This window comes from Styela clava, chromosome 2, assembly GCF_964204865.1.
Source record: "Styela clava chromosome 2, kaStyClav1.hap1.2, whole genome shotgun sequence".
NCBI lineage: Eukaryota > Metazoa > Chordata > Ascidiacea > Stolidobranchia > Styelidae > Styela > Styela clava.
Genome location: NC_135251.1, coordinates 11,968,759 through 11,993,197, shown reverse-complemented (window position 1 = coordinate 11,993,197; position 24,439 = coordinate 11,968,759). Strand labels below are relative to the sequence as shown.

Genomic DNA, 24,439 nt, shown 5'->3' with positions numbered 1-24,439 from the left:
TCGCGATGCAGCAAAAGTCGTAAGAACAATTTCAAGTAAATACTGCAAAAAGGGACGTCACGAAGAACATTACTCAATTACATTCATTACCCAAAGCCCGTACTTATTATTGATATATACATCATTGTTAATTGATGAATAAGTTAATATCAATTTAAGTTCAGACATTTCCTTGTAAAACCCCTGTCTTCGGCGTCCTTTTCCCTTATTAAATCGATGTCATGAAATTCTATGAACTGGCTCGTTCGACTTGTTTCAATATCTCCACAATTATCGATGTGACGTGGAAATTTTTGTTTTCCATTTGCCTGGTACATGCCCTGCCTTTGGCATTATTTTTCTAATTTGCCCAGTCCGAGGTTATTAACAGAGAATCGTTTATTTATATTTCGAGTCGACCGTATTGTATTTATAGGAGGGTTCCCAACCATTTGCAACGACTCTTACAGATCTAGTGGCAAAATATTTTAGGAAACTAATGCAAATGCAAAATTTAGATTATTCTACATTCTCGAATGCAGTATAAAAAGTAGGAGCAATTTCAAGTAAATACTGCAAAAGTGAGAAATGGAAATGCAATTGAGAGTCGGTGTAAATGCTGAACTATATTTCGTAAAAGAGAACCGTTAGTTCATAGCATCACCCTCTGTCGATTTAGAATTTAGAATGTTTGGCAATCGCGAATGCAGCATAAATCGTGAGAGCAATTTCAAGTTAAAACTGCAAAAGAGGAACGTCACGAGGTATTTAATCACCAATAACAGGTACTGATTTCGTGATACATCATTAGTTAGTCTATGAAGATTAACTTGACGCCATTGATTTTAGCTCGTATTTGTTACGCATCAATATGCTTTTATCACAAGCATAAATCACTGTCACCCTGCAATCGTTTATTTGTTTACTACGCCCCGAGGTCAAAACAATATATTTCGTGCATTTAATGGAGAGAAAAGGGGTTTATTATTGTCTTGCAGGCGACTGTATTAACTAGAGCTGTATTACAATCATCTCGCTAAAGCAAGAGTAATTACGGCGTATAGTGTTGATTTAGTAGGCTATTAGGACACTATAGTGAGCTGTTTGTAGAAATTGATCGCATCGAATCTTGATATAACGAGCTTAAAGTTTTCTTCATGTTTTTCAAACTGTTTTGATTCTGTCGGTATACTTACGAGGCACTAGTCAGCCTTTCTGCATGCTACAGTAATGGGATGCATCGCATCATCTTTTTCAAGTACACAAGTTGACCCTTCGCCCCTTTACCATTCTCATATAGACGTCGGAGCAGTCATGATTCACTTGTGAAGAGAACGAGTGTCAAAATTTAAAAACAGTTTAGAAATTCTTTACGACGAGTTGGGCTGACGTAGGCCTCAGAAGTTTGTTGTTTTATAAATTGAAGATGGGTATTGTCATACAAAGAATATTCAAATAGAAATAGTATTAATTCGGTTTCATCATTCACAGATAGGTGTTGCATCGTGTTGGAGGATGGGCGACAATAACATTGAAATACTTTTGCTGTCCCAATTACACGCCCAATTATTAAATATGAAAATCCACCAAAAGTAGTAGTCTGCTGACAACTGTGTTATGTGTAGAAAAGTGTGTAGTTATACAGCAATCGGATTCAGAAATATCTAATATTCAAATTCGAATTTACATCATATGAAATAAAAATTCCGCCGTTGGTTGAGCGCTTTGTACAATAGCTTTAATGGAACCTTTCTCCATTTTGTGAAACAATTCGGAATATGTCTATTGGCTGGTACTCGTTACACTCGGCACAACCTATTTGCACAAGGCTGGGCAGTAAATATTATCGCATGAGTTCAAACATCGTTCCATAATAAGCTCTACAAAACCTTTGACCAAAACATTTGAGAATTTCAGGCGGAGAAAAGGTATCGGTAACAAGGGAGAAATATATCTTGCAGAGCCAGAAACATATCTTTCGAATGAAATTTTGATAGGATTTTAGACCATTTCAAGAACCCATTTAAAATTAATTAACATGAAAATGCCAAGTTAATAAGCTCACTTCATCTGGGATGTAGAAAAGTAGGCAGGCTATGTTGAAGCGAAACGCTCTGAAACTAAAATACCGGCACCAACTCTTCTATGTCGTGCTTATTTCAAACCGCCAATATTTCTGAACGAAGACTTTCAAGATGCAATTTTGTTGCTATACTCATAATTAACACATAATTATTTACATTAGTAAGTACAAATATAAAAATATGCCCATTATGCTTGACAATTTGCCCTTTGGCTTCACAAATGACGGAGAACGAGCTACGTTACATGTTTTAAAGTCGCCTACCGTAGAAGTCGACGTTTCTGATTACGGAGCCACAGTAGTTGGAATAAGATGTTTAGACAAATTTAGTCGAATGGATGACGTCATAAGCGGTTTTTCTGGAGTGCATGGTGAGTAAAAAAAATAGAAAATCAATCGGGAGATATTTTGGCTTGTTACGTTTAAAATAAACCCGACCCAATTTGGGCTAGCAAATATTATTCCGGCTTTTGTTTGTTATTTCCGGCCTTTTTAGTATTTTATGTTCGACTTTTTTTTCACAGTATAATTTAATGTTGGACTTCCTCATAGGTGACGCTGCCCGATAACCATTACTTGTTTATTGCGTCTCCCTTCACACTGAAATGTATTTTTTTTCCATCTTTCCTTATCTTGTATATACAATGTATTTTCGGCATGTGTAAATATAAACTACTGACAATCTATTAGAGATAAGCTATCGAGAATATCGCGACATCAAGAAATAGATTGTTTAGGCCTAGTAGTCACTTACTAAGCTAATGGTTTCGTAGCTATGATATTTCAATTAGTATTTCCTTCCGCACTGGCCAACCTGCATGTTAAAAAAGACCGGCGAATATAATCGATGGGGCTTTTTCTGAATGACAATCGTTCGTTGTTTGTTATTTTTATTCTACATATCGCAACATAAAGATATAGTTTGTATAGTTACGTACCAAAGTGATTGTATTGTGGCTAGTCTCTTTCATTCATGCTATGTCTACCTACAACGGTCAGCCTGGAGGTTTAATATGACCGCCCTGTGAGATTCGTCGATTGCGACTTTTCTTTGCTTTTTTATATTAAATATTGTCGTTGTTATTTTATTTTTATATGTTAACATCTAGAATACTGTCCGAGCGCTAATCAGCCTAATGAAATGTCGAATTAATGCATTTTGCTTGTTCCAGGTTATGAAAGGCATTCAAAACAGATAGGAAGCGTCGTAGAACATGGATGTTCAGAACAAAACGGACGATCCTCGGATAACAGCATTGGCAAGGTAAGGTTCGTTCAACTGTTAAAAGTTAGGAGGAGTGGGCATGGTCGCATACTACCGTGTTTCCCCCAAAATAAGATTAAAATTGATTATAATATCAGTCTAAAATAAGACCTAGTCGATAGCGCGAATTTATTTTTTTTGAACTAGTCGTTAGCAAGAAATCTCTCCTAAATGATTAATCTAATCGTGAATCTATATATCTAGTATCTAATCGTGAATAATCTATGTTTAGCAGTTTTTTTTACTTAAAAATGTGTTATTTATAAGTAAATTGATATCGGTCCTCATTTTTTGTATATTTGAAAATCTCCAAAATTCTCTTCTCTGTAACTTTATTTTTGATGAATGTAAATAAAAGACATCCCCCCAAAATAAGCCCTAGTGTTATTTTTCGAAAAATAAATTAAAAGAATTCCCTGTCTTATTTTCGGGAAAGCACGGTAGATCCGCCCTGTTTCAGGTTTTCGTTTTGATTTTATAAATGTTGTGCATTTTTTTTTGTTTGGGTGTCAATTTCCTTTTATAGCTGTTCACCATTTAGAACGTCGCTTCTGGAAATATTGTGACACCCATTTTGTGATTTGGCTGTCGATTTCCTTTATTTTTAAAATCTGATGTTGCACCCATATCACGTTATAATAAATTTCGTTTAACACAGAAAATATGGAAATCGGAAACAAATGGGACACGGAGTGTGACATTCAAGTAAGTTTTTAAATGTTTCCTCATTTGCTAGAAACTAACATCCTAATGTTGCCCATGGCTACACCGCAACAAAGCGCTTCAATCTTTAAAGCGCACTTTGTAATTTAACGATCAAATAAACGTTTATTGAATACATACATGGTGTTAATAACAAATACCTGAGTTTTATTTTATTTGAGACGATGTGAGAGCATTTGAATGATTCCTAATCAAACTGGTAGCTATATTTTTATTTTCTTCTCCGGGTTGATAATTTGCTTCTCCATTTTGAAAATGATATCATTGACAATATTTTGAAACAAGGGTACGCGACCTGCGGCCCGCGGGCCAAATACGAATGGTGCGCGGCCCGCGAAACGAGTATTCAATTTAGTTTAATCTAGTACGTGCGAATAATTTCAATTACTTTGCGTTAGAAATCCTACACAATACCTGAGTTTGTGCGAAGCGAGCAACGCATGGGATACGATCGATAACCAAAGTTTGTACCTGCAACTACTAGAAAGCCTATTTTAAATAACGGTGCGCCCCGCGGTTTCATTCAGGTATTTGTACCTGACCCTCTTGTGATGAATGTTGCGCACCTCTGGTCTGAAACATAACAAGCGTGTTTACTTTCTTATTTATGAAGATATGTTCGACGCGACGATGAAGATGGTCAAAAAGGAAATGTGAACTTGTTCGTAAAATATAAACTTCAGGGTTCTCAACTGCAAGTTCAACACATGGCAACAACAGATAGAGACACAACGATCAACATGACGAACAAACTATATTTTAATCTTTCGGGACATGTAAGTAGTCTTCGCGTCAGAATATCTGTAAATGTAGGCAACCTAGCCAAATGCAACTAAGAAGAGCAGAATTATCGTTTGAATCGTTTTTTAATTTCAATAATTCGAACATTTCGCGGACATGGTTTATTTTCGAATTCTTGTAATCGCGCTTCATATCAAGTTATCAGAATTGATCAAGAGCACACTTTAAACAAATGTAAATGAGCCTATGATGAGATTTGCACTGTTATTATTTGCGCAAAATTACTCGATTTATTGGAGCCGCAAAGTTAATCATCGATACATATCCAAAAATTCCATTTCTGAGTCGGAAGTAAACAGTGTCTTGCTTGTATCATCTGACATTCGCCCTTACTCCATGTTCTCTCAGTTGTTCAACAATTATCTAAACTTTTTTATTTACAAACAATGACTTTTTCAGACGCTGTGGAGCGATTTGAAACATCATTTGGTGACATTATATTCGAACTCCTATATCGACTCATACGGTAAGATAAGTAAGATAAGTTTTGGTACTCAGTTATTGTATCTGTTGATAAGATAAGCTAGGATATGGTTTCTAGGTGTAACGACAGAGAAAAAATCAGATAGCTTAAAACATGTGCCGTTTACGCCATTCGTTGATTCCTAATCCATGTCGGATATAGAGATTATTAATTTTTTTTTTCTTTGAGAATCGGTTTAAAGTTCATCAACATCATTATTTCGCACATAATAAATTTAAACAGTCGACAAGCGCAGAATCGTTAGTGCTGCGAAACCAACTACCAGATTGGGATCGGCGTTAAACAAATGAGGCTTTGTTTTAATAGTTTCGGTTTTTCAGATCTCATTAATAAAATAGGCCAGATATCTTGTCGTTTATGAATCAAACAAGTTCATTCCATATCATAGACTTCATTTTCGAAACTTCAGTCTCGAGTGTATAAGTCTCAAGTTTCATGCAGTTAATTATTAATATTTATTTATTTATCAAAGGCGAGACAAGATCCGTCGAAAACACTGTATTTGATTTACGTAAACCAACATTTCTCAGTAATGACCGAATCGTAGGAATTCAACCCACACAAGAGAAACCAAATGGGAGAAGCTTCTGTTTGTCACCAAGCGAACATAAAAAGCTTGTAGCAAGGTAGGTGTAGTGGAAATTTGAGCCATACAATGTCAAAGGATAGATCTCTCATAAATGCTTGGAATAAAACAGGCTCTAAATGTCCATCTACATATCCGTGTTTTCCCGAAAATAAGGCAATTTTTTTTCGAAAAGTACCAATGGGGCTTATTTTGGGGTGATTTCGTTTATTTTCATTTATCAAAAACAAAATTACAAAATCGAAAAAATAAACGTTCCTATTTTCGGAGCAAATATGTCTTTGGCGCGTTAAAATCTTTTTTTTTCATCCAGAATCAAGCACGTATCAAATGGAAGAATTGTTACCATTGAAACGTCACAACCTTTTGTTTCGCTTGATTGCGCCAGTGACTTTGATCTTGTGGAAGGGAAAAATGGAGTCAAATATAATAGGCATTCATGTGTTGCCGTTACTCCTCAGAATCATCCTCCATGCTCAGAGAAGGTAGTTTAAAGATTGCAACTTTATGTATTAAAGTATCTCTGTTTGTATGAGCTTTAAGTCCACTTCGGATCAAAATCACTAAAGCTTCATTTATATTTTCGAGGGAGTATCGGTGTGCATGAAATGAATTGTAACCAACTATACATGAATCGTTTGTATATCTATACGATCTACTGTCTGAATATCCCCGTTTTATGACGCGAAATTCTTTACACTTTTAAAGTCCAGACAATACGGGCTCAAACTGATACAAAAACATTGGCTATGTGGTGCAATAATACAAAAATTTCCCTTTTATCCTCAAATGAAATGATCTATTCTATCGTAACAGCTAAAACAGGATTACCAATTTTGTTATATTTTAGATTGATGCGCCACAACGAGTAAATCTAAAAGCGGGAGATTCTTTCGGTCATTCGACCTGGTATAGTTTTTCTCATACTTTGTGACTTGTCTGAAAAAATACATCTACATTCATTGTCAAGTTGAAAAAAGGTCGAACATGGGACCATGATTAAATGGAAAAGAATCTGATTTTGGCACTAGGTTACTAAGAGACGAATTTGCAGCTACCGCTTTCCATGTGATGGTCGAATATGTAGTTCGGGGTTTTACTCATTCGTATAGTAATAACATTTGCTATGATTAACGAGAATCGAACACTCGACTGAATGTACAGTTTTTCTTTCTGCCACTCTTTGCTTCACCCTATATTTCTATATCGCACTGGTATTATGTTTTTGTATTTCCATTTATTCTGTATATGCAAATAAATATATGATTTATACTCGTACATAAGGCCTGTTTACATGTCCACTGAAACCGATCTAGCAGACTACAAAAGGACACTTTTTCAAACTTCAAATTGTTTCTTTAGGTCAGGGATTCCCACCTGGGGTTCGCGGAGCACTTTTCATGGGGTCACAGAACAAAACAATTTTACGTTTAACTTTTTTCCATAACAGCTATCGTAATCAGTGAAGAAGAAAAAATTCATACGCGAAAAAATTAAATCATGCAAACTAATTTTAAGGCTTTGGCCAATTCCTGAATCAAACTACGGTTTCCCACTTTAGAACCCTCTTACCGCTATGGTATCTTATGTGACAACACGCATTTTCAACTATAAGTCTGTGATTCCCAACTTTTCTAAACTTTCCTCTCTTTACCTATATTGTGGTGTTAGTGTTTCTTTACAGTGTAATTATTAGATAAACAATGTACTCTTGATTACCCTAGCTCTGTCGTACTGCATACTTTACTGTTTGTGTGTTATTTTATTGTTTACAGTGTTAATTTGTGGTAGTGGTGTTCTTATGTTAAATGAAGCCTAGAATCGGTTATCTTTCTTAACAATTTATTAAACATAACTTAACAAACCAACCACAATGGATATAAAGTTTTAGAACCTGAGAAACTAGATACAGCTCCCGATACCTGTGAGGCGGAAGGCGAATGGCTTCATTGGCAAAAGACATTTGAAAATTCCTTGGAAGTTTTACCCACTGAAGGACTGGATAAATTGGGAGTATTAATAAACTATGTGTCTCCGAGAATAGACATGTTAGAAATATCACAACTTATGATGAAGCCATAGATACGTTGAAAGGGATCTTTTTACAGCCAAAAAATGAAATATATGCACGTCATGTGTTGGCCAGGCGAACCCAACAAATTGTTGAGTCAGTTGCTGAATATTTGAGAGCATTGACAGAATTGAGCAAAGATTGATTTAGAACGTATCTGCTAAAGACTACCAGAATGAATATATTCGGGACTCTTTTGTACGTGGCTTGAATTTCAGTTGGATACGCCAGCGACTGCTGGAGAATAAGAAATTGACACTGGACGAAATAATTGATCAAGCCAAATCATTAGAAACTGCCGTTTGAAATTCCCAATCTTATGCTATAACCGAAAACACTTCCATCGGAGCAGAACCTTCAACAATACAATCTAACAATTTCGATGTCGGATCATTGTCAGATAATGCAGTATGAATAGTAGAAGTAAATGCTTTTTCTCCGGTTATAGTAGACATCCACGATCAAAATGCCCAGCTCGATAATTGAACTATTCGGTTACTCTTTCGATATCGCATATAAATTATTAACCAGGCAAAGACAATGTTGCACCAGACACTATATCGAAGATTTAATGTGCTCTTCTTACTACTAATATCCTCACTAAATAACATGATGCATTATGCCATCCAGATATATCTAGATTCGCTCATTTTGTTAAAGTCCGTAATTCACCTTACTCGATGGAAGACGTTAAGAGAACTGTCTTGAATTATCGTGCATGCAGAGAGCTAAAACCTAAAAATTTTCTCTGCGTAATTGACGAGTTTTCACGATTTCCCTTCACTATTCCAACACCTGATGTTTCATGACACCAGTGTCATAAAAAGTCTTAACTCCAATTTTTGCTTCATATGGAATGCCTGCTTACATACATACTGACCGCGGTTCGGCTTTCATGAGTTGTGAGTTCAAAAGATTTTTGCAAGAAAAGGGTGTTTCTCACAGTGGAACAACTCCTTACAATCCGTCGGCGAATGGTCAAGTAGAAAAGTGCAATGGTACAATTCGGAAAGGAATAAAACTTGCTTTAATGTCAAAAAGTTTGCCAATTGAATGTTGGCAGGATGTTTTGCATTCTATCAGATCGCTATTGTGCATCGCAACAAATGCAACACCACATGAGCGGTTGTTTAATTTTGCAAGAAGATCTGCCACAGGATATGCCGTTCCAAACGTGGCTGACAACTTTCAAAATTGTTCTTCTTAAGAGGCAGAATACAAGAAACAAATCTGATCCACACCTCGATGAAGTAGAACTTCTGAATGCTAACAGACATTACGCTCGTATTGGCATGGTACGTAGGTTATTATTTAAACGTGTTTCACTGGAGTATCTATCTTGAACGTTATCAGAGTAAAATTTTTTATTAACCCATGGTTGGAGGCGTACGGTGGTCTAGTAGTCGATTGTAATCTTTTGAAATGTTCCATCAGGGTTCCACTCCACCGAAAAGTTTGAAAACCGCTGACATTTTCATTACCAAATTTTTTATTAATAACATTCATTTTTACGATTTTTCAGACGTGGCCCCCGTCGCAAGCCTATGTAGCAGGATATGCTGAAGGATATATAACATCCGAGAGAATTGAGCAAACATGGAGCAACATTTTGAGAGGGTTTCTGCGACTCGACTCTTTTTTGGTTACCCTGGGTCTGTATTTTCCGGAGATGATTTCTACGTACTTGCAACATGATTGGTAACCATGGATACTACAAATGGCAACTCTAAATCTGATTTGTGGAAATTCACCATGCCAGAACTGTCCCCGATTGGCTTAGAACCATCGCAGCGAACCGTCTCGATAAAAATGGAAAACAATGGTACGAAATATTTTCAAAATACAACAGTGAAACGTACAATCGCCAATGGATGATTGTGGATTGTAATGAGTTCGAGTAACAGTCAAAAACCGCTGTTTTAGACGTCCTAGAACGACTCCCTGGTTAATGGTATACAATGACGTCTCAAATGTTCTTTTTATTCATTTCATATTTACGGAAAATATTCGCTGATTCTTGTCAAACAGCAATGGTAGTTTAAATATGGAAACTGGTTCACACACGACAAAAATCCTTGTGCAAAAATATTCGCTCGCGACCACAAAAAAGTTGTTGACATGGATAGCTTGATTAAATTGATGAGACACAATGATTATAAAAACAATCCGATATCGAGATGTAATTGTACTCCGCCCTACATCGCGGAAATTCAATCGCAGGTCGTTGTGATTCAAATCCAGCAGATGGCGTGTTTCCGTTTGTAGCATTGAAGCAACAAGACCATGCTGCGACGGACAACTTCGTATTCGTTACAAAAGGTTCTTGGCGTAATGGCGGAATCCACGACCAACAACCAGTTTTTAAGTTTTCAAAAGTCGTCGTATGCAAATGTGTCTCATCTTGGATTGCCTGATAGGTTGATTTCAGTCCTGCACTTTTTGTATGAGATAAATAATGAGTTTAAATATAGCCCTGTCTCAGTTTCAGCTATATATATTCATCAACTACATTTGGCTTATGAAACTTGCTGTTTTCATTGCGTTTTCAACAACTAGGAAATATTTTAAATAACTATAGGTTTTTTTTTTGCTCCGAAATAAATAAAATTGGATTTCTGATCAGAGAATTACTTAAAATACGTAAACCTTTTTGAAATATGTATCTACCTTTGTCATTCCTTCTTTTCAATTCAAATAGGCCCTATTTTAAAGATTATATTGTGTAAGCTAACTTCTTGAGTAATTCCCCTTTTTATATTACGGTATCTTTGGAACTGTTATGTGTAACATATCAAACAATTGTTGTAATTAATTGGGGTAAAATCTATACGCAGCCCTTTTTTTCTGAATTTGACTCCTGAATATTTTTTTTTCGGTCGACATAGTTGTAGTCTTTCCCGCCCCATCCCGATTATATTTCATGATAGTTTTTTCCATTTATTGTAATCTATACATTTTTGATATATTCGGAAAATAAATTGTTATCTCTCTTTTCCGGTGTTGGTATTAAGGTATAAAAAGGCGACTCCATACTGAAATATTAAACTTTTATTCCATTTTATCATTTTTATATCTCACCTGGGAATACCTGATAAGTTTGATTTTAGTCCTATACTGTTTGTATGGAATAAACAATAACTTTATTTAGTCCTTCGTTATTTTTATGTGATACATAAAGTCAAGTCTATGATGAAACTTAAGTTTTTAAACTATTTTAACCATTTTGTTATTTTTAATCATAATTATTAAATTGTTACTCGTCTAATCTGTATTCATTACTGGTATTTTAATGCTGAATTATCGTTTAAATATTGAACTGTGTTATTGCTGTAATTGAGTTTCTGATATGTAGCGAAGCCACATTAAATCTATTTTATTGATTATTTGTTGCCATGTGCCATGAGTCCTTTTACAATACCAATATGGTTATGAAGTCCGTTCTCAACATATCTTAACCAGGTTTGTTGTTTTCTTATTAATCAGTAATTGTTCAAGTATTTTCACTTCATTTAATACATCTGTGAGGGCCAACCCAATATTTGGTATCTTTTGAGCAAATTTAAGACTTTATGGACACCCTATCTATCTTGTTTTTATTGGTGGCTCCCATATCACCTAATTTTTGCATCATGATCTGTTTTGTGTCTTTCACTAAGCGAGTCTATGTTATTCAACCACTGATAAGCACTGATGTTTTTTGGAAAGACTCGAATCTTTCCGTTTCAGCCTGGCCAAACCCAAGTGTTTCAACTTGGGGTAGATTTGACCTGCATTGGTGGTAAATTTCCAAATTTGGGGCGGAAAATTTTCAAATTTGCTACAAGAAAAAAACCTGAACCAATTTTCTATTTTATCAAGCTAATTCGACTAACACTAATACTATAGTTTTAATTACCAACCAGTTCTAGATCATTATTTCGATAATTTTGTTTGAATTCAATAATCGCATTTCCTAGGTTCTTTTTCGAAAGCTAATAATTTGTGCAATTGAAGCTTTTTGCCTTTGAACGGCTCTTATGTTATTTCGTTCAAACCTGGTAAGATGGATTTGAGCTGTCAATAGCAAATTAGACTTCCTCGATTATATAGATAAGTGATTCTCAAACTTTTAGGCCGCTTCCTTTATAGCATTTTCCAGTCTCGCACTCTACCTTAAAAATACCTAGCTAACAGATGGTAAGGCAAAAGTATGTTTTATTCAAAAAACACACCGTAAATATCCAAAAAAGTAAGGCAAAAGTACGTTTTATTTCAAAAACACCCCGTAAATATCCAAAAAATGCGGGCAAAATCAAATCTAACAATTTTATTTTAAATTAGCTTCTATCCTGGTCATCCTATCTTTTTTATCCTGGTGCTACGCCGTTTGAGAACCACTGATATAAAGGTCTTTTCCTTTGTTGAGACTTGATGAATCCCCTGATTATACTGTTAGAGAAGAACGTGAAAGAATTGATTCAAAATTTTGTTTTTGTCAAAATCCAAGTCAACATTTTTTACAGTCTAGTGTTGGAAGTTTTTCCTAACCCGTAGTCACGATTGTAAATTGGCCCCCATTTACAGTCCCACTTGTAACCCCACTCTGTATCTGTTATTATAGAATTACTTTCATATAACGTCCATTTTTCCATTTTTAAAATAAAATTTTGTAACATTTTTTTATTATGATTCATCTTTAATGGGAAGATTTATTGCAATAAATTCATCATATGCAAAATATTAGTGCTCTGTCTGCTTTATTCCATTGGTTTCTCAAACTTTCAGTGTTACAGAGCATGTGTAAAAGTTGACCATTATTTACGGAGCTCCAAAATAAATTAATAAAATAAAAACACATTATTCACCGATTAATGTCCCTGTGAAAAAACTAAATTTCTTTATTTAATGTCTCTGATGTATTTGCTGCTTTGTATTTAAAAAATATTCCATATTTTAATAAGTAAATGAAAAGTTTGCAAAGCCTTTAGGTTTCTCACAAATCCCTGGGGTTCCTTATGAAACATTTTGAGAGCATTTATGGCACTGTCTTCCAAATCCCCGCAATTAAGATAATTTTCACTCTGATATATAAAAATGGTCTTGAGTCTTTAAGTTCCAGGAGAAGTTTTTTAACATGATTTCACTCTAAGAAAAGCTTGTTACAAGAAGAGGTCGATTCATAGATAAAAAGCTTAAATTTTTAGATGCACCAGAATCTTTATTTTATTGATTATTTGTTTCCATGTGACATGAGTCCTTTTACAATCCTAATTTGGTTATAAAGTCCGTTCTCAACATATCTTAAACCAGGTTTGTTCTTTTCTTAATAATCAGTAATTGTTCAAATATTTTCACTTCATTTAATACATCTGTGAGGGCCAACCCAATGTTCGGTATCTTTTGAGAAAATTGAGACTTCATGGACACCCTATCTATCTTGTTTTTATTGGTGGCTCTCATATCACTTAATTTTTGCATCATGATCTGTTTTGTGTCTTTCACTAAGCGAGTCTATGTTATTCAACCACTGATAAGCACTGATGTTTTTTGGAAAGACTCGAATCTTTCCGTTTCTGCCTGGCCAAACCCAAGTGTTTCAACTTGGGGTAGATTTGACCTGCATTGGTGGTAAATTTCCAAATTTGGGGCGGAAAATTTTCAAATTTGCTACAAGAAAAAAACCTAAACCAATTTTCTATTTTATCAAGCTAATTAGACTAACACCAATATTATAGTTTTAATAACCAACCAGTTCTAGAAGATCATTACCTCAATAATTTTGTTTTAATCCAATAATCGCATTTCCTAGTTTTTTTTTCGAAAGCTAATAATTTGTGCAATTGAAACTTTTTGCCGATGAACGGCTCTTTTATATGTTATTTCGTTCAAAGCTGGTAGGATAGATTTGAGCTGTCAATAGCAAACTAGACTTCCTCGATTATATAGATAAGGGATTCTCAAACTTTTAGGCCGCTTCCTTTATGGCATTTTCCAGTCTCGCACTCTACCTCAAAAATACCTAGCTAACATACAACAACTAACAGATGGTAAAGCAAAAGTAGGCCGGCAAAATCAAATCCAACACTTTTATTTTTATTTTAAATTAGCTTCTATCCTGGTCATCTTATCTATTTTATTCTGGTGCTACGCCGTTTGAGAATCACTGATATAGAGGTCTTTTCTTTCTTCGAGACTTAGGAACCCCAGGATTATACTGTTAGGGAAGAACGTAGAAGAATTGATTCAAAATTTTGTTTTTGTCAAAATCCAAGTCAACATTTTTTACAGTCTAGAGTTGGAAGTCTGTATTTTTCCTAACCCGTAGTCAATAGTAGATTGTAAATTGGCCTCCATTTACAGTCCCACTTTCAACCCCACTCTGTATCTGTTATTATAGATTTACTTTCATATAACATCCATTTTTAGACATTGTGCTATTTTCCATTTTTAAAATAAATTTTGTAACAGTATTTTATTATGATTCCTTTTTAGTGTGAAGATTTATTGCAATAAATTCATCCTATGCAAAATATCAGTGTCTTGTCTGCTTTATTCCATTGGTTTCTCAAACTTCCGACGCTACAGAGCTTGTGAGAAGGTCGACTATTATTCCCGGAGCCCCAAAATAAATTTATAAAATAAAAACACATTATTCACCGATTAATGTCCCTGTGAATAAACTGAATTACTATATTTAATGTCTCTGATGTATTTGCTGCTCTGTATTTAAAAAATATTCCATATTTTAATAAGTAAATGAAAAGTTTGCATAGCCTCTAGGTTTCTCTCACAAAGCCCTGGGGCGCCTTATGGAACATTTCGAGAACGTATATGGCATTGCCTTATAAATCTCCGCAAATAAGACGGTATTCACTCTGATATATAAAAGAGCAGAAATGGACTCAAGTCTATAAGATTCAGGAAAAGTTTTTCTAAGTGATTTCATTCTGAGAAAAGCTTGTTACAAGAAGAAGTTGATTCATAGATAAAAAGCTTCTATTTTTAGATGCACTAAGGCCTAATCTTTAGGGCCTACCCTGTTCACCCTGGGTGAAGTGATTTAATGGAAATCAAAGCTATCTTCAGCCCTGAGGCATGTGTAAACAGATTAAGTACCATAGCAGGTTACAACTCGGTGGTGAAAACTCAATTAAAATTGTGTGCATAACTGTCTTGCAAAGCGCCCAGCGGTTTTAGTTAGCGTTTAGCGCCTAGTTCTTCAGCAGCCAAAGTTCACCAAAAGTAATTTAGATGGCCTACTAAGTATACAGTAATTGCAATGTTTCAATCTCGGGAAAGAGTATAGCTCATGTCACCAAGCTGAGGATTCATCCAAGTCCAATCGCTAGCAGTTCTCTCAGTATCTGCATAGTAACAAGGGCGGGGTCCTTAAATTCTAATACAATAAAGGAATATTTCAATTGGACGAAAATCAACCAATCAGAAAATTTTGAAGTCACGTGACCTGCGCAGTACCAAAACGGACATGCACTTGCCATGCGCGGAAATTCACCGTTTTTGACAGTTGCCAGATTTCAGAATTTCGTTTTTGAACGGCCCGATTCTAAATCAGACCGTTCAAAAAATATCTGGCAACTGTCATTTTTTCAAAAACCTCGCGCATGGCAAGTACATGACTGGTAATCTACTGCGCAGGTTGAGAAATGTTGAATCAGCCAATGGGAGTTGAGTATTTTCGTGCGCATGGCAATTAGGAACTTCCGGCAGGGAAGTTGAACTTCCTGTTAAGATGTCTTTCTGCGCATGGCTGTAACATGGCAAATGGGGTTCTGCGCCGATCACGTGACTTGAAATAAGCGTTATGATTGGCTGTTAGTTGGATATTGATAAATATATAGGAAATTCTAACTTGGCCACATGTTTCTAAGTTACTCCCGTTCTGATCTAATAATGGCGGACGGACTTGGGAGTAAAAAGCCTAAACTTACTAATTGTAAAACGAGAATATCGGTCAGAGACCGAAGACTTATCGATCGAAAGTTAGGGGATCCCAAAACAGCGATATTACTCCATAGTGACACCTTGTGTCCTATCACTAATTAATTAATAACTCGCTAATTATACGACATAATTCATCCAATAGGCTTCTAATCTGAAATATGATGAATGCATATGCAAAATCTGGAGCAGATTCAATCTCGCTTTCGTGAGATATCGCGTGTATCTAACAGACAGACAGACAAACACACATACAGACAAATACCTATCATACCTATATTTACTGATTAAAATCGATAAGTAATAATTCCTGGGTTGGAAATCTTTTAATTATATTTCAACATGATAGATCATCTAACCACTTTCCTCTCACACAGAATAATCTTTTATCGCTTCCGGGCCCTACATTGGGGTATATAGAGGCTTGAAACATGATAACATCAGTGTAAAACATCGAGAGTGGCATTCCTGCGGAACTAGCGTTGATGTGACGACGTCATAATGGAGCAAAAACACTTAAAATTTGCCTATTTTCAATTTATTCACAAATTCCTTTACAAACAAGCATCTCGAAAGCACATTTTTCAAATGTAATAAAATACAAGGCACACAAAATAGCAAAAATTCAAATATTTTATCAAATTTTCTCTGTAAATAAATAATATACTTTTGCATTTTTTAGGGAACTCCGTTCCGTGTAAAGTTGAGGTATTGTGTATTTTTGAGTATTAACGTTGAAAACTGAGTAACATTGCTTCAAATTAAAATGGCTTCACTTGCTGTGTGCACCGCTCTCTAAACACGAATTTGGACAAGCAGAGACTGGGCATATAGAACCAAGGGCTAGAATTTTTCCAAGCGAGGGTCATGTAATTTCTTTTTGCAAAGCTAGACCGAAACGGGGAGCAGGCAGGTTTCGACCGAAGGCCGGAAAACATGGGTCTTCAGGAGTTCTATGGGTTTAAAAAACGTTCCAAGCTACGAAAAATTATGCATGATACAGAAAGATACAAATATTTGTTCACATTTCAAAAGTTGGGGACGAAAAGCATATAGCATAGCACCAAATAACACATGTTTGGCACGGGTCTCTTGCTAGGCTTAAACCAAGACTGTAAACAAGTCAATATCAAAAAATAAAAAATCAGAATTTGGACGTAATAAAGGTTTTGGTTGAGCTAAGCTTTTGCCCCAAAAAAGGCCAATAACCTGAACAGATTTTTTGAGCAATGCTTTAGACTAGTAGATACATAGGCAAAATAAAACCCGAATTTGGACATGGATTCTTCAGCTTCGTTTCAACTATGCCCAAAGAAGTCTCTGAACGAGCAGATCTGAAAGGGCTTCGATTTTTTGGCAACTCTATTGACCTATGCTCTTACTGAGGCACTGGGCAAGTCGGTACTCCAGTATAGGGCTTTTCAAAATTACCACATAGGAAATTGCACTACCTACTAGAGTGAGGTGACGGTCCGTATCTGGAGATATGCAATCATTTGGTATAATTATGACACAAAAAGGTAAATTCAGTATATAAGCATGTATATAATATGATTATAAATAAAATTGTGTATATGGGTGATTCATTTGAGCGAAACGTATCATTAGAAGCAATAAAATGCAGCATAGCTTCTTATAGGGTTAAACAAGACGTCAAGACAGTCACAGGTCACAGATTTTTTAACAACTACAAGTATTTACTCAAAAATAAAGATATTCAAAGGAGCGATAGTTTTAATTCTAATTGAAGTGCAAGGTTAAGTGTATAGGACGCTAATTGGTTTGATTATATGCTTTGCCAATTGCAATTTAGATCAGTGGTTCGCAAACGACGGCGCGTGCCCCCACAAGGAGGGCGGAGACAATTTATTGAGGGGACTTGAAGCTAATTAAAATTATATGTTGCCTATCTGTATTTATTTGTTATTTGTAGCAGATTATTAGCTAGTTATTTTTTAGATTGGGCAAGATACAAATTCTTGACAAATTTTAAAAATGGGAGTGGCTTAAAAAATATGAGAACCAGTCCTTCAAATTAAGGTTTAGGGGTTGTGACAAAACTGATTCAAACGACAAATATTTAAAAATGAAACAGACACTACATTTCAATGCAAAACAGAAAAGAGCTTCAATAGAAAGTAACAATAAAATAAATAATTCTGGTTGGAAGGAGAAATTGTCTATATTGGAGGAAGCTCTTCATAAGTTTTACCAAAAAAATTGTGTGTATTGATACTTGTGTGGGTGAGCGTTTTCAGTGCTCCCGAAGTATTCGTATCAAGATGGCGCACAACCTGAACATAGTATATGTACCAGGTTGGGGTTGTTCAGGTGGTGCGTCATCTTGGTACGAATACTTCCAAAACGACGAATTTTTATTGAAAGAATGAATTTAAAACTTGATAATAAAAAGCTTATTAAATCTTGACTGAAATAAATTTAAGAATTTTGACTGAATTAATAGTTTTTCTGAATGATTCTGGATTGTTTTAATGAATTCTAATGAGTATATTTTGAATTATAAACTTGAATTTGTAATTATTTTTATAATTGAAAGTTTTTTATTTCGGAGTCATAGTAATAGTACCTGATAATTATAGATGAACCCTGGATAATTTCGCAATATGATATTCCTTAAAAAAACGAAATCCTTCAGTCGAATTCGTGCTTGAAAAATACCTAAAAAAAATTTGTGCCCTGGAGTAAAATTTTGCGTAATCAAGCTGAATTTAGCATTTGTAATCAAACCCAAAGAATTAAATAGAGGCCAAGGTACAATTTTTTGATTGCAAAGAATTCTAGATTATCAAGTTTTGAAAGATTTGGAACAGATTCGAACGACTTTTGGATCAGTAAAATCTAGCATGAACATCTTGTGCCAATCACAGAAAAAAAATCATTTAAAACAATCAAAACAAGACAAAAACAATACATTTCAATGTGAACTGGGAAAGAAAAAGCTTCAACAGAAAGCAGACACAGAAGAATAAACAACAAATTCAAACAAGGCAAAACATTGTGTATACGAAACAAATGAACAAGAAGATGGAAAAAAAAATTTCAAGGCACAGAAGCACAGTATATAAATCAGAGGTGGTGAATCTGTGGGAAGCGGTGTAATTTTGACAGAATTTTGTCATAGGTTGTAAACTCAGAAACTGCTGCTCAAATAAAAATCAATTTTGTGAAAAACTTTGATTTTTAAAGATTCATATCAGATTTGCTTATCATACTAGAGCACCGGTTCTCAACGAGAGGGCCATGGCCCACTGCTGGGCCATAGAGACATTTTCAAGTGGGTCACAAGTCTATTAAAATTACTATGATTATTGAAAAGTTTAGTTTCATTTGTGTCATTAAATTCAAATTTTTATTGTAGTAGCAATTGCTGCTGCTTTTCATTCTTATTATTAAAGTGAAATTATTTATTTTTGCAAAAAGAGTCTTGTTTTTTCGCTTGCATAAGGAAGTTAGTGGGCTACGGAATTGTTATGCAACAAATGTGGGCCGCGAAAGAAAAAGGTTGAAAACAACTGTACTAAAGCTTTCATAAAAAAAATAGTAATATTTTCTCGCTGCATATACATATCGTTATGTTTTTTCAATATTCCACGATATATCCAACCCAACATGTTTTAGTGCTTTTGGTAGGAGGCCCGGGGTATGGGGTGGCAGTTCACAAAAAATATGTCACCTAGTGGATAATAAATATAGAAAATCAAAGTTTGTTCGTATAGTTTAAAATCAACGAAGTCGCAGATTCCATAACTAAGATTATCGTTCTGCTCGGCTCTTTTATTTCTCCTGTTAGAATTTGCACAGATCCATTTTGAGTCGAAAATTCCGAAACGTAAAAGATCCGCAAATAACGGAATGCCATCAAGCTTAGTATCAATAATACGATAATAAACACGGCTCATGGCGGATAAGTTAATTCGTCTTTCGAGTCGATGTCTTTCTTCCGAGGGTAGTAACTAGTAACTAGAGGGTTGAGGAACATGTCCACGAAGCTTGCAATCAGGATAACGACCATAATAACTGGACAGGTATATTTCCATGATATTATCCAATTTCATTCAAGGTTTTGGTTGAATCATTCTCTCTATGTCCTTTTCGAAGCTGAAAAATAAACAAAATAAGTGGACAGGTTATCTGCCAAAACAATATTTTTTACATAACATGTTTATACTCGTTTTGAGTGTTACTCCGAACAAGGCTCGCACAAGCTGCCACTGCTTCATAAAGATGTGCTCTAGTTTGAAAGTCTATTTCAGGGCAAGTGGGCATGGTTTTCAAACAGAGGGCCAAAAATTTCGCCCACCTAGTCATGCGGGCCATGTAAGTGTGACGTAAAAAGTTACATTTTATGAACAATATAGCAAAGGTGAAAACTATAACCCTCGTGCCAAAACTAAACGCAATCTCAACATATTCCTTGACCTATTTCTAGCTTGAACATCAACATTTGGTTTCAGTTTAGTTGCGGCAGCATCAGGCGGGCCGGATTGATTTACCCAATGGGCCGGATTTGGCGTGCGGGCCGTATTTTGTCCATGTCTGGTCTAGATTGTTCATGGTTCGGCATTGCCTACACAATTCATTACACTTAAGTGATGTGGTTGATATGAGATTTTAACCTGTGATGGCAATTTAGTTAAGTCCTACGCAATTAGGCATCCTTGAATCATGAAAAACATAATTGAATATCAGAAATATTCTGTAGAAAGTTTGTGTTAAATAAAGGTGTGACCTGCGGTTCCACCCAGGTATTTGTATCTGCCCTTTCTGTATTAATACCGGTTGCGCAGCGTCTTGCTCTAAACAAAGTTCAATACAATAATGAAAACAAAGTATAAGCACTCACTTATTTAGTTTGAAGACCCAAGCTACTGCAATTGTTGCGACAGAAACAAATCCAAATGTAGCTGATTATCCGTTGAATATGTCGAGTAAGTAATTATAATTAGTCTTTTTAATTTGTGAGTTGTTTTCAAAACTTCCCTTAAACCAGGGGTGTGCAACCTTCATTACAGAAGGGTTATTTTCAAGTAATTGGATGAAGCCGCGGGCCGCACCTTTATTCAACATAGGCTTTCTAGTAGTTGCAAGCACACAATAGTTTCTTTTTGTTATTGATCTGTTAAATATTTTCTGTTAATGATATTCTAACATTGATAATTTCAAAAATTATGCGGCTCTCACATATATGACTTGCTGCATATTTATCAGTGTAGATGAGGGATCAGTGTAGACGATTTAAAATGGCCCGCCGAACTTGAGTGAAATAGTTGAACCGTAAATATAGGTTTAACCGTAAATATATACTACTGGTTTAACACTTCATGTGGTACCTCTTGAGTTTTAGATACCGTCTATTCTTACATCATTATCACAGTTTAAGCACGTTTATTTCGTAACAATTGAATTATACCGGTATATCTTATGTATACGTATGGGTATTAGGATTACACACCGCAGTATTTTAGATATCAGCCGTATATTAAGAAAACTTAAAGATGTCACAAAACGAAAAATAGTCACTGGAAACAGACATTTTCAGATGAATGGCAGCGTTTTTATTTCTTTATTGAAAAGAACCAAACTTCAGCGATTTGTCTTTCTGGCCAACAAAATATTTCAGTTCTGAAGGAATACAACATTATGCGCCATTATGATCAGTTGACGTATAAGCACTCACTTATTTAGTTTGAAGACCCAAGCTACTGCAATTGTTGCGACAGAAACAAATCCAAATGTAGCTGATTATCCGTTGAATATGTCGAGTAAGTAATTATAATTAGTCTTTTTAATTTGTGAGTTGTTTTCAAAACTTCCCTTAAACCAGGGGTGTGCAACCTTCATTACAGAAGGGTTATTTTCAAGTAATTGGATGAAGCCGCGGGCCGCACCTTTATTCAACATAGGCTTTCTAGTAGTTGCAAGCACACAATAGTTTCTTTTTGTTATTGATCTGTTAAATATTTTCTGTTAATGATATTCTAACATTGATAATTTCAAAAATTATGCGGCTCTCACATATATGACTTGCTGCATGTGGCTCTTAAACTAAAAAAATATGACCACCCCTGTCATACACGTTTATTGTAAAACGGTTGACCGTAAGTAAAACGAAATAATCAATAAACAATCACAAGATAAGGACGGGAAGAAAATGCATAATCAGAAAGTCAATAATAAAAAATAAACTTACATATGGTAACGCTCCGAGGCCTAAATCGACAAGAAACTGTCAGGAAACGTCTACGATGACGTTGTTAGAATAAAAATAGTAACTGAATTAAGAAAGCAGTTAATAATACTGAAATGTAAAAACTTATGAACAATTAAGCAATAAATACGATAATGGCCCTATGGACCCACGATACCCTAACAACCGTTCTACCTGAAAATACCAAACGCCACCCATACGCTACATCAGTAAAGCATATTAAGCGAAAAATACACCACACCACCAACCCCTTACCATAATTTAAACAAGAACAAAGTCGAGATACAAAAGCCATGCTCAACATGTCAACACGACAGGTGCAATAAACTCCGCGAAATTCGCGTCAAAACAAAAAGCAATTATCGATAAAAATTAGGAATCATTATAGCTCAGCCCTGTCGGAACACAACGAAGAACAACGTTCAAAATATAATCAACTGAAAAAATTGCCGACAGACGACACACTATTTGGTATAATTTTGAAAGTTTCTCTTCATAAAAATTTCTTTGCTTTTGCTTATATTTAAAAACAGTTTGCTCATAATGCGTCATTTTAGGTTGTTTAAGATGGTTAAAGATTACTGATAAAAGCTCATCATCATGTGCAGCCGCGTGAAAAAATTAAATGCTAAATTATTTTAGGTCGCTTATTTAAGTGAGCCGTGGTTAAAACAAAGCTCTACGTCAATAAATAGTCGCGTGAAAAAATATCTGATGTGTTTAAGAACCGACTGCTTGTTGATAGGTCTCATAGATGAAAAGATCGCAATTCTGAACCAACAATTATTTCCCCCAAAAGTATTACATTTAATATAGAAAAACTTTGACATCAACTCCGGAGATTCCAATATATAACACGACTCCAATATCAGCAAAAAATCCCAAACGTATTTATTAATGTATCCAATTTTAAGGTTACTGGAATTAGAATTTGGGTGTCGCTGCTCGAAAACCGGCTTCCCTTCCTCACTAAAAATGTGTGTTAAATTTCATTTATTTTTCAATTTCGTATGTAATTTTTTTACTGGATGGAAAAAATAAAATTGACTATGAATAGAAGTATGTCTGGTCCACTATAAGTTAATCATGTATGGTTATACTATCTATAAACAGTATCTACGTCTGTCGCCGGTGCGCATTAATATGCCGCCAAGCACGACAACGTAATTTGTATTTCAGCTATATGATTTTCTCAATATTTACAAACAGGCATTCTGGCCCTTGTCTATAATTTTGGTGGGAGGTTTCAGAACTCCGTATTTTACTCATTTGAGACTGATCAAAAGTGTTGTTTTGTATCACGCATATTACATATACAGAACTTAAGGACGTAAGCAAAATGATTTTCTTTCGAAACAATTGTCTCTTGTATCATAGTTTGGTACAATGGGATCATTGGGATGTAAATGTAATACCTAACATATAAAGGCTACAAGAATGGGCGCTCCAGGAGTGTGAGCACTAAAATGGAGATAACTAATTTTGTTCGCCTCAAGTTCTGTAGAGGGACTGAACCCTATGGGCAGTTGTATATTGACTTGGCTAACACAGGCAATTCCTGAACTCGTAATAGAACCAAAATCGGAATAAAATTATGGCCTAACCCTAACACACTCCTGGAGTACCCGAGAAAGGACGCACTGGAAGTACCGACTTACACGCCGTTTACAGAAAAAAAAACAGAACAATTTTATAATAAGGAACGGGAATCGACAGAATATGATGTTTCATACACATCCGCCATACTAGTTCCCAGTTGAGGTCGGGCACAGAACTAGTTAACCGGTTAGTTATTTCAGATGAGCAAATTGGATGTTAGACAAAGCCGACTCCCAACTCTGCAACGGCAAGAAGTCCACTATTTCTGTAGGATATGTTCACAATCTCGTACCATTCTATGATCTCTTCACAAATGTCCACCCACTAACCTCTGCCAATGTTAGAAACTGTACTTAAATTTCATCAATCTTGACATAGAGCAGTGATTTTTGGATACTCCTGAAGTATGCGCACCAAGATGTCGCACAACCTGAACCCTGACCTTGTACACAACCTGACTTCAGGATGTGCACCATCTTGGTGCGCATATTTCAGGAGGTCCGATTTTTGTTCCACAAAACACTTATTGTGGTTACTTCCGTGAGTTCGGTGAGAGTTTTCTTCGAATTATATTTCAATTTCCCAATACCTTTTGTTCAAAACAGTATTTTTTGCTTTCGCAACTATTGAAGGATAAAAAGAAGTCGCTTGAGTAGTGTGAGTATGTGCATATGTCATAGGG

The 24,439-nt window shown here is 35.4% G+C and overlaps 2 protein-coding genes across 2 annotated transcripts; both read left to right on the top strand.

Moving 5' to 3' along the window:
* The first annotated feature begins 1,496 nt into the window (after positions 1-1,496).
* Positions 1,497-7,695, top strand: LOC120336730 (galactose mutarotase-like). Its single transcript, XM_039404486.2, has 8 exons — positions 1,497-2,433; positions 3,235-3,326; positions 3,985-4,031; positions 4,663-4,825; positions 5,250-5,316; positions 5,807-5,960; positions 6,234-6,405; positions 6,771-7,695. The coding sequence occupies exons 1-8, from the start codon at positions 2,244-2,246 to the stop codon at positions 6,852-6,854; spliced, it is 969 nt and encodes a 322-aa protein (XP_039260420.2). The 5' UTR covers positions 1,497-2,243; the 3' UTR covers positions 6,855-7,695.
* A 135-nt stretch (positions 7,696-7,830) lies between these two features.
* Positions 7,831-11,061, top strand: LOC144411880 (uncharacterized). The gene is made up of 2 exons (XM_078109539.1): positions 7,831-9,286; positions 9,514-11,061. The coding sequence occupies exons 1-2, from the start codon at positions 9,056-9,058 to the stop codon at positions 9,691-9,693; spliced, it is 411 nt and encodes a 136-aa protein (XP_077965665.1). The 5' UTR covers positions 7,831-9,055; the 3' UTR covers positions 9,694-11,061.
* Positions 11,062-24,439: the final 13,378 nt, after the last annotated feature.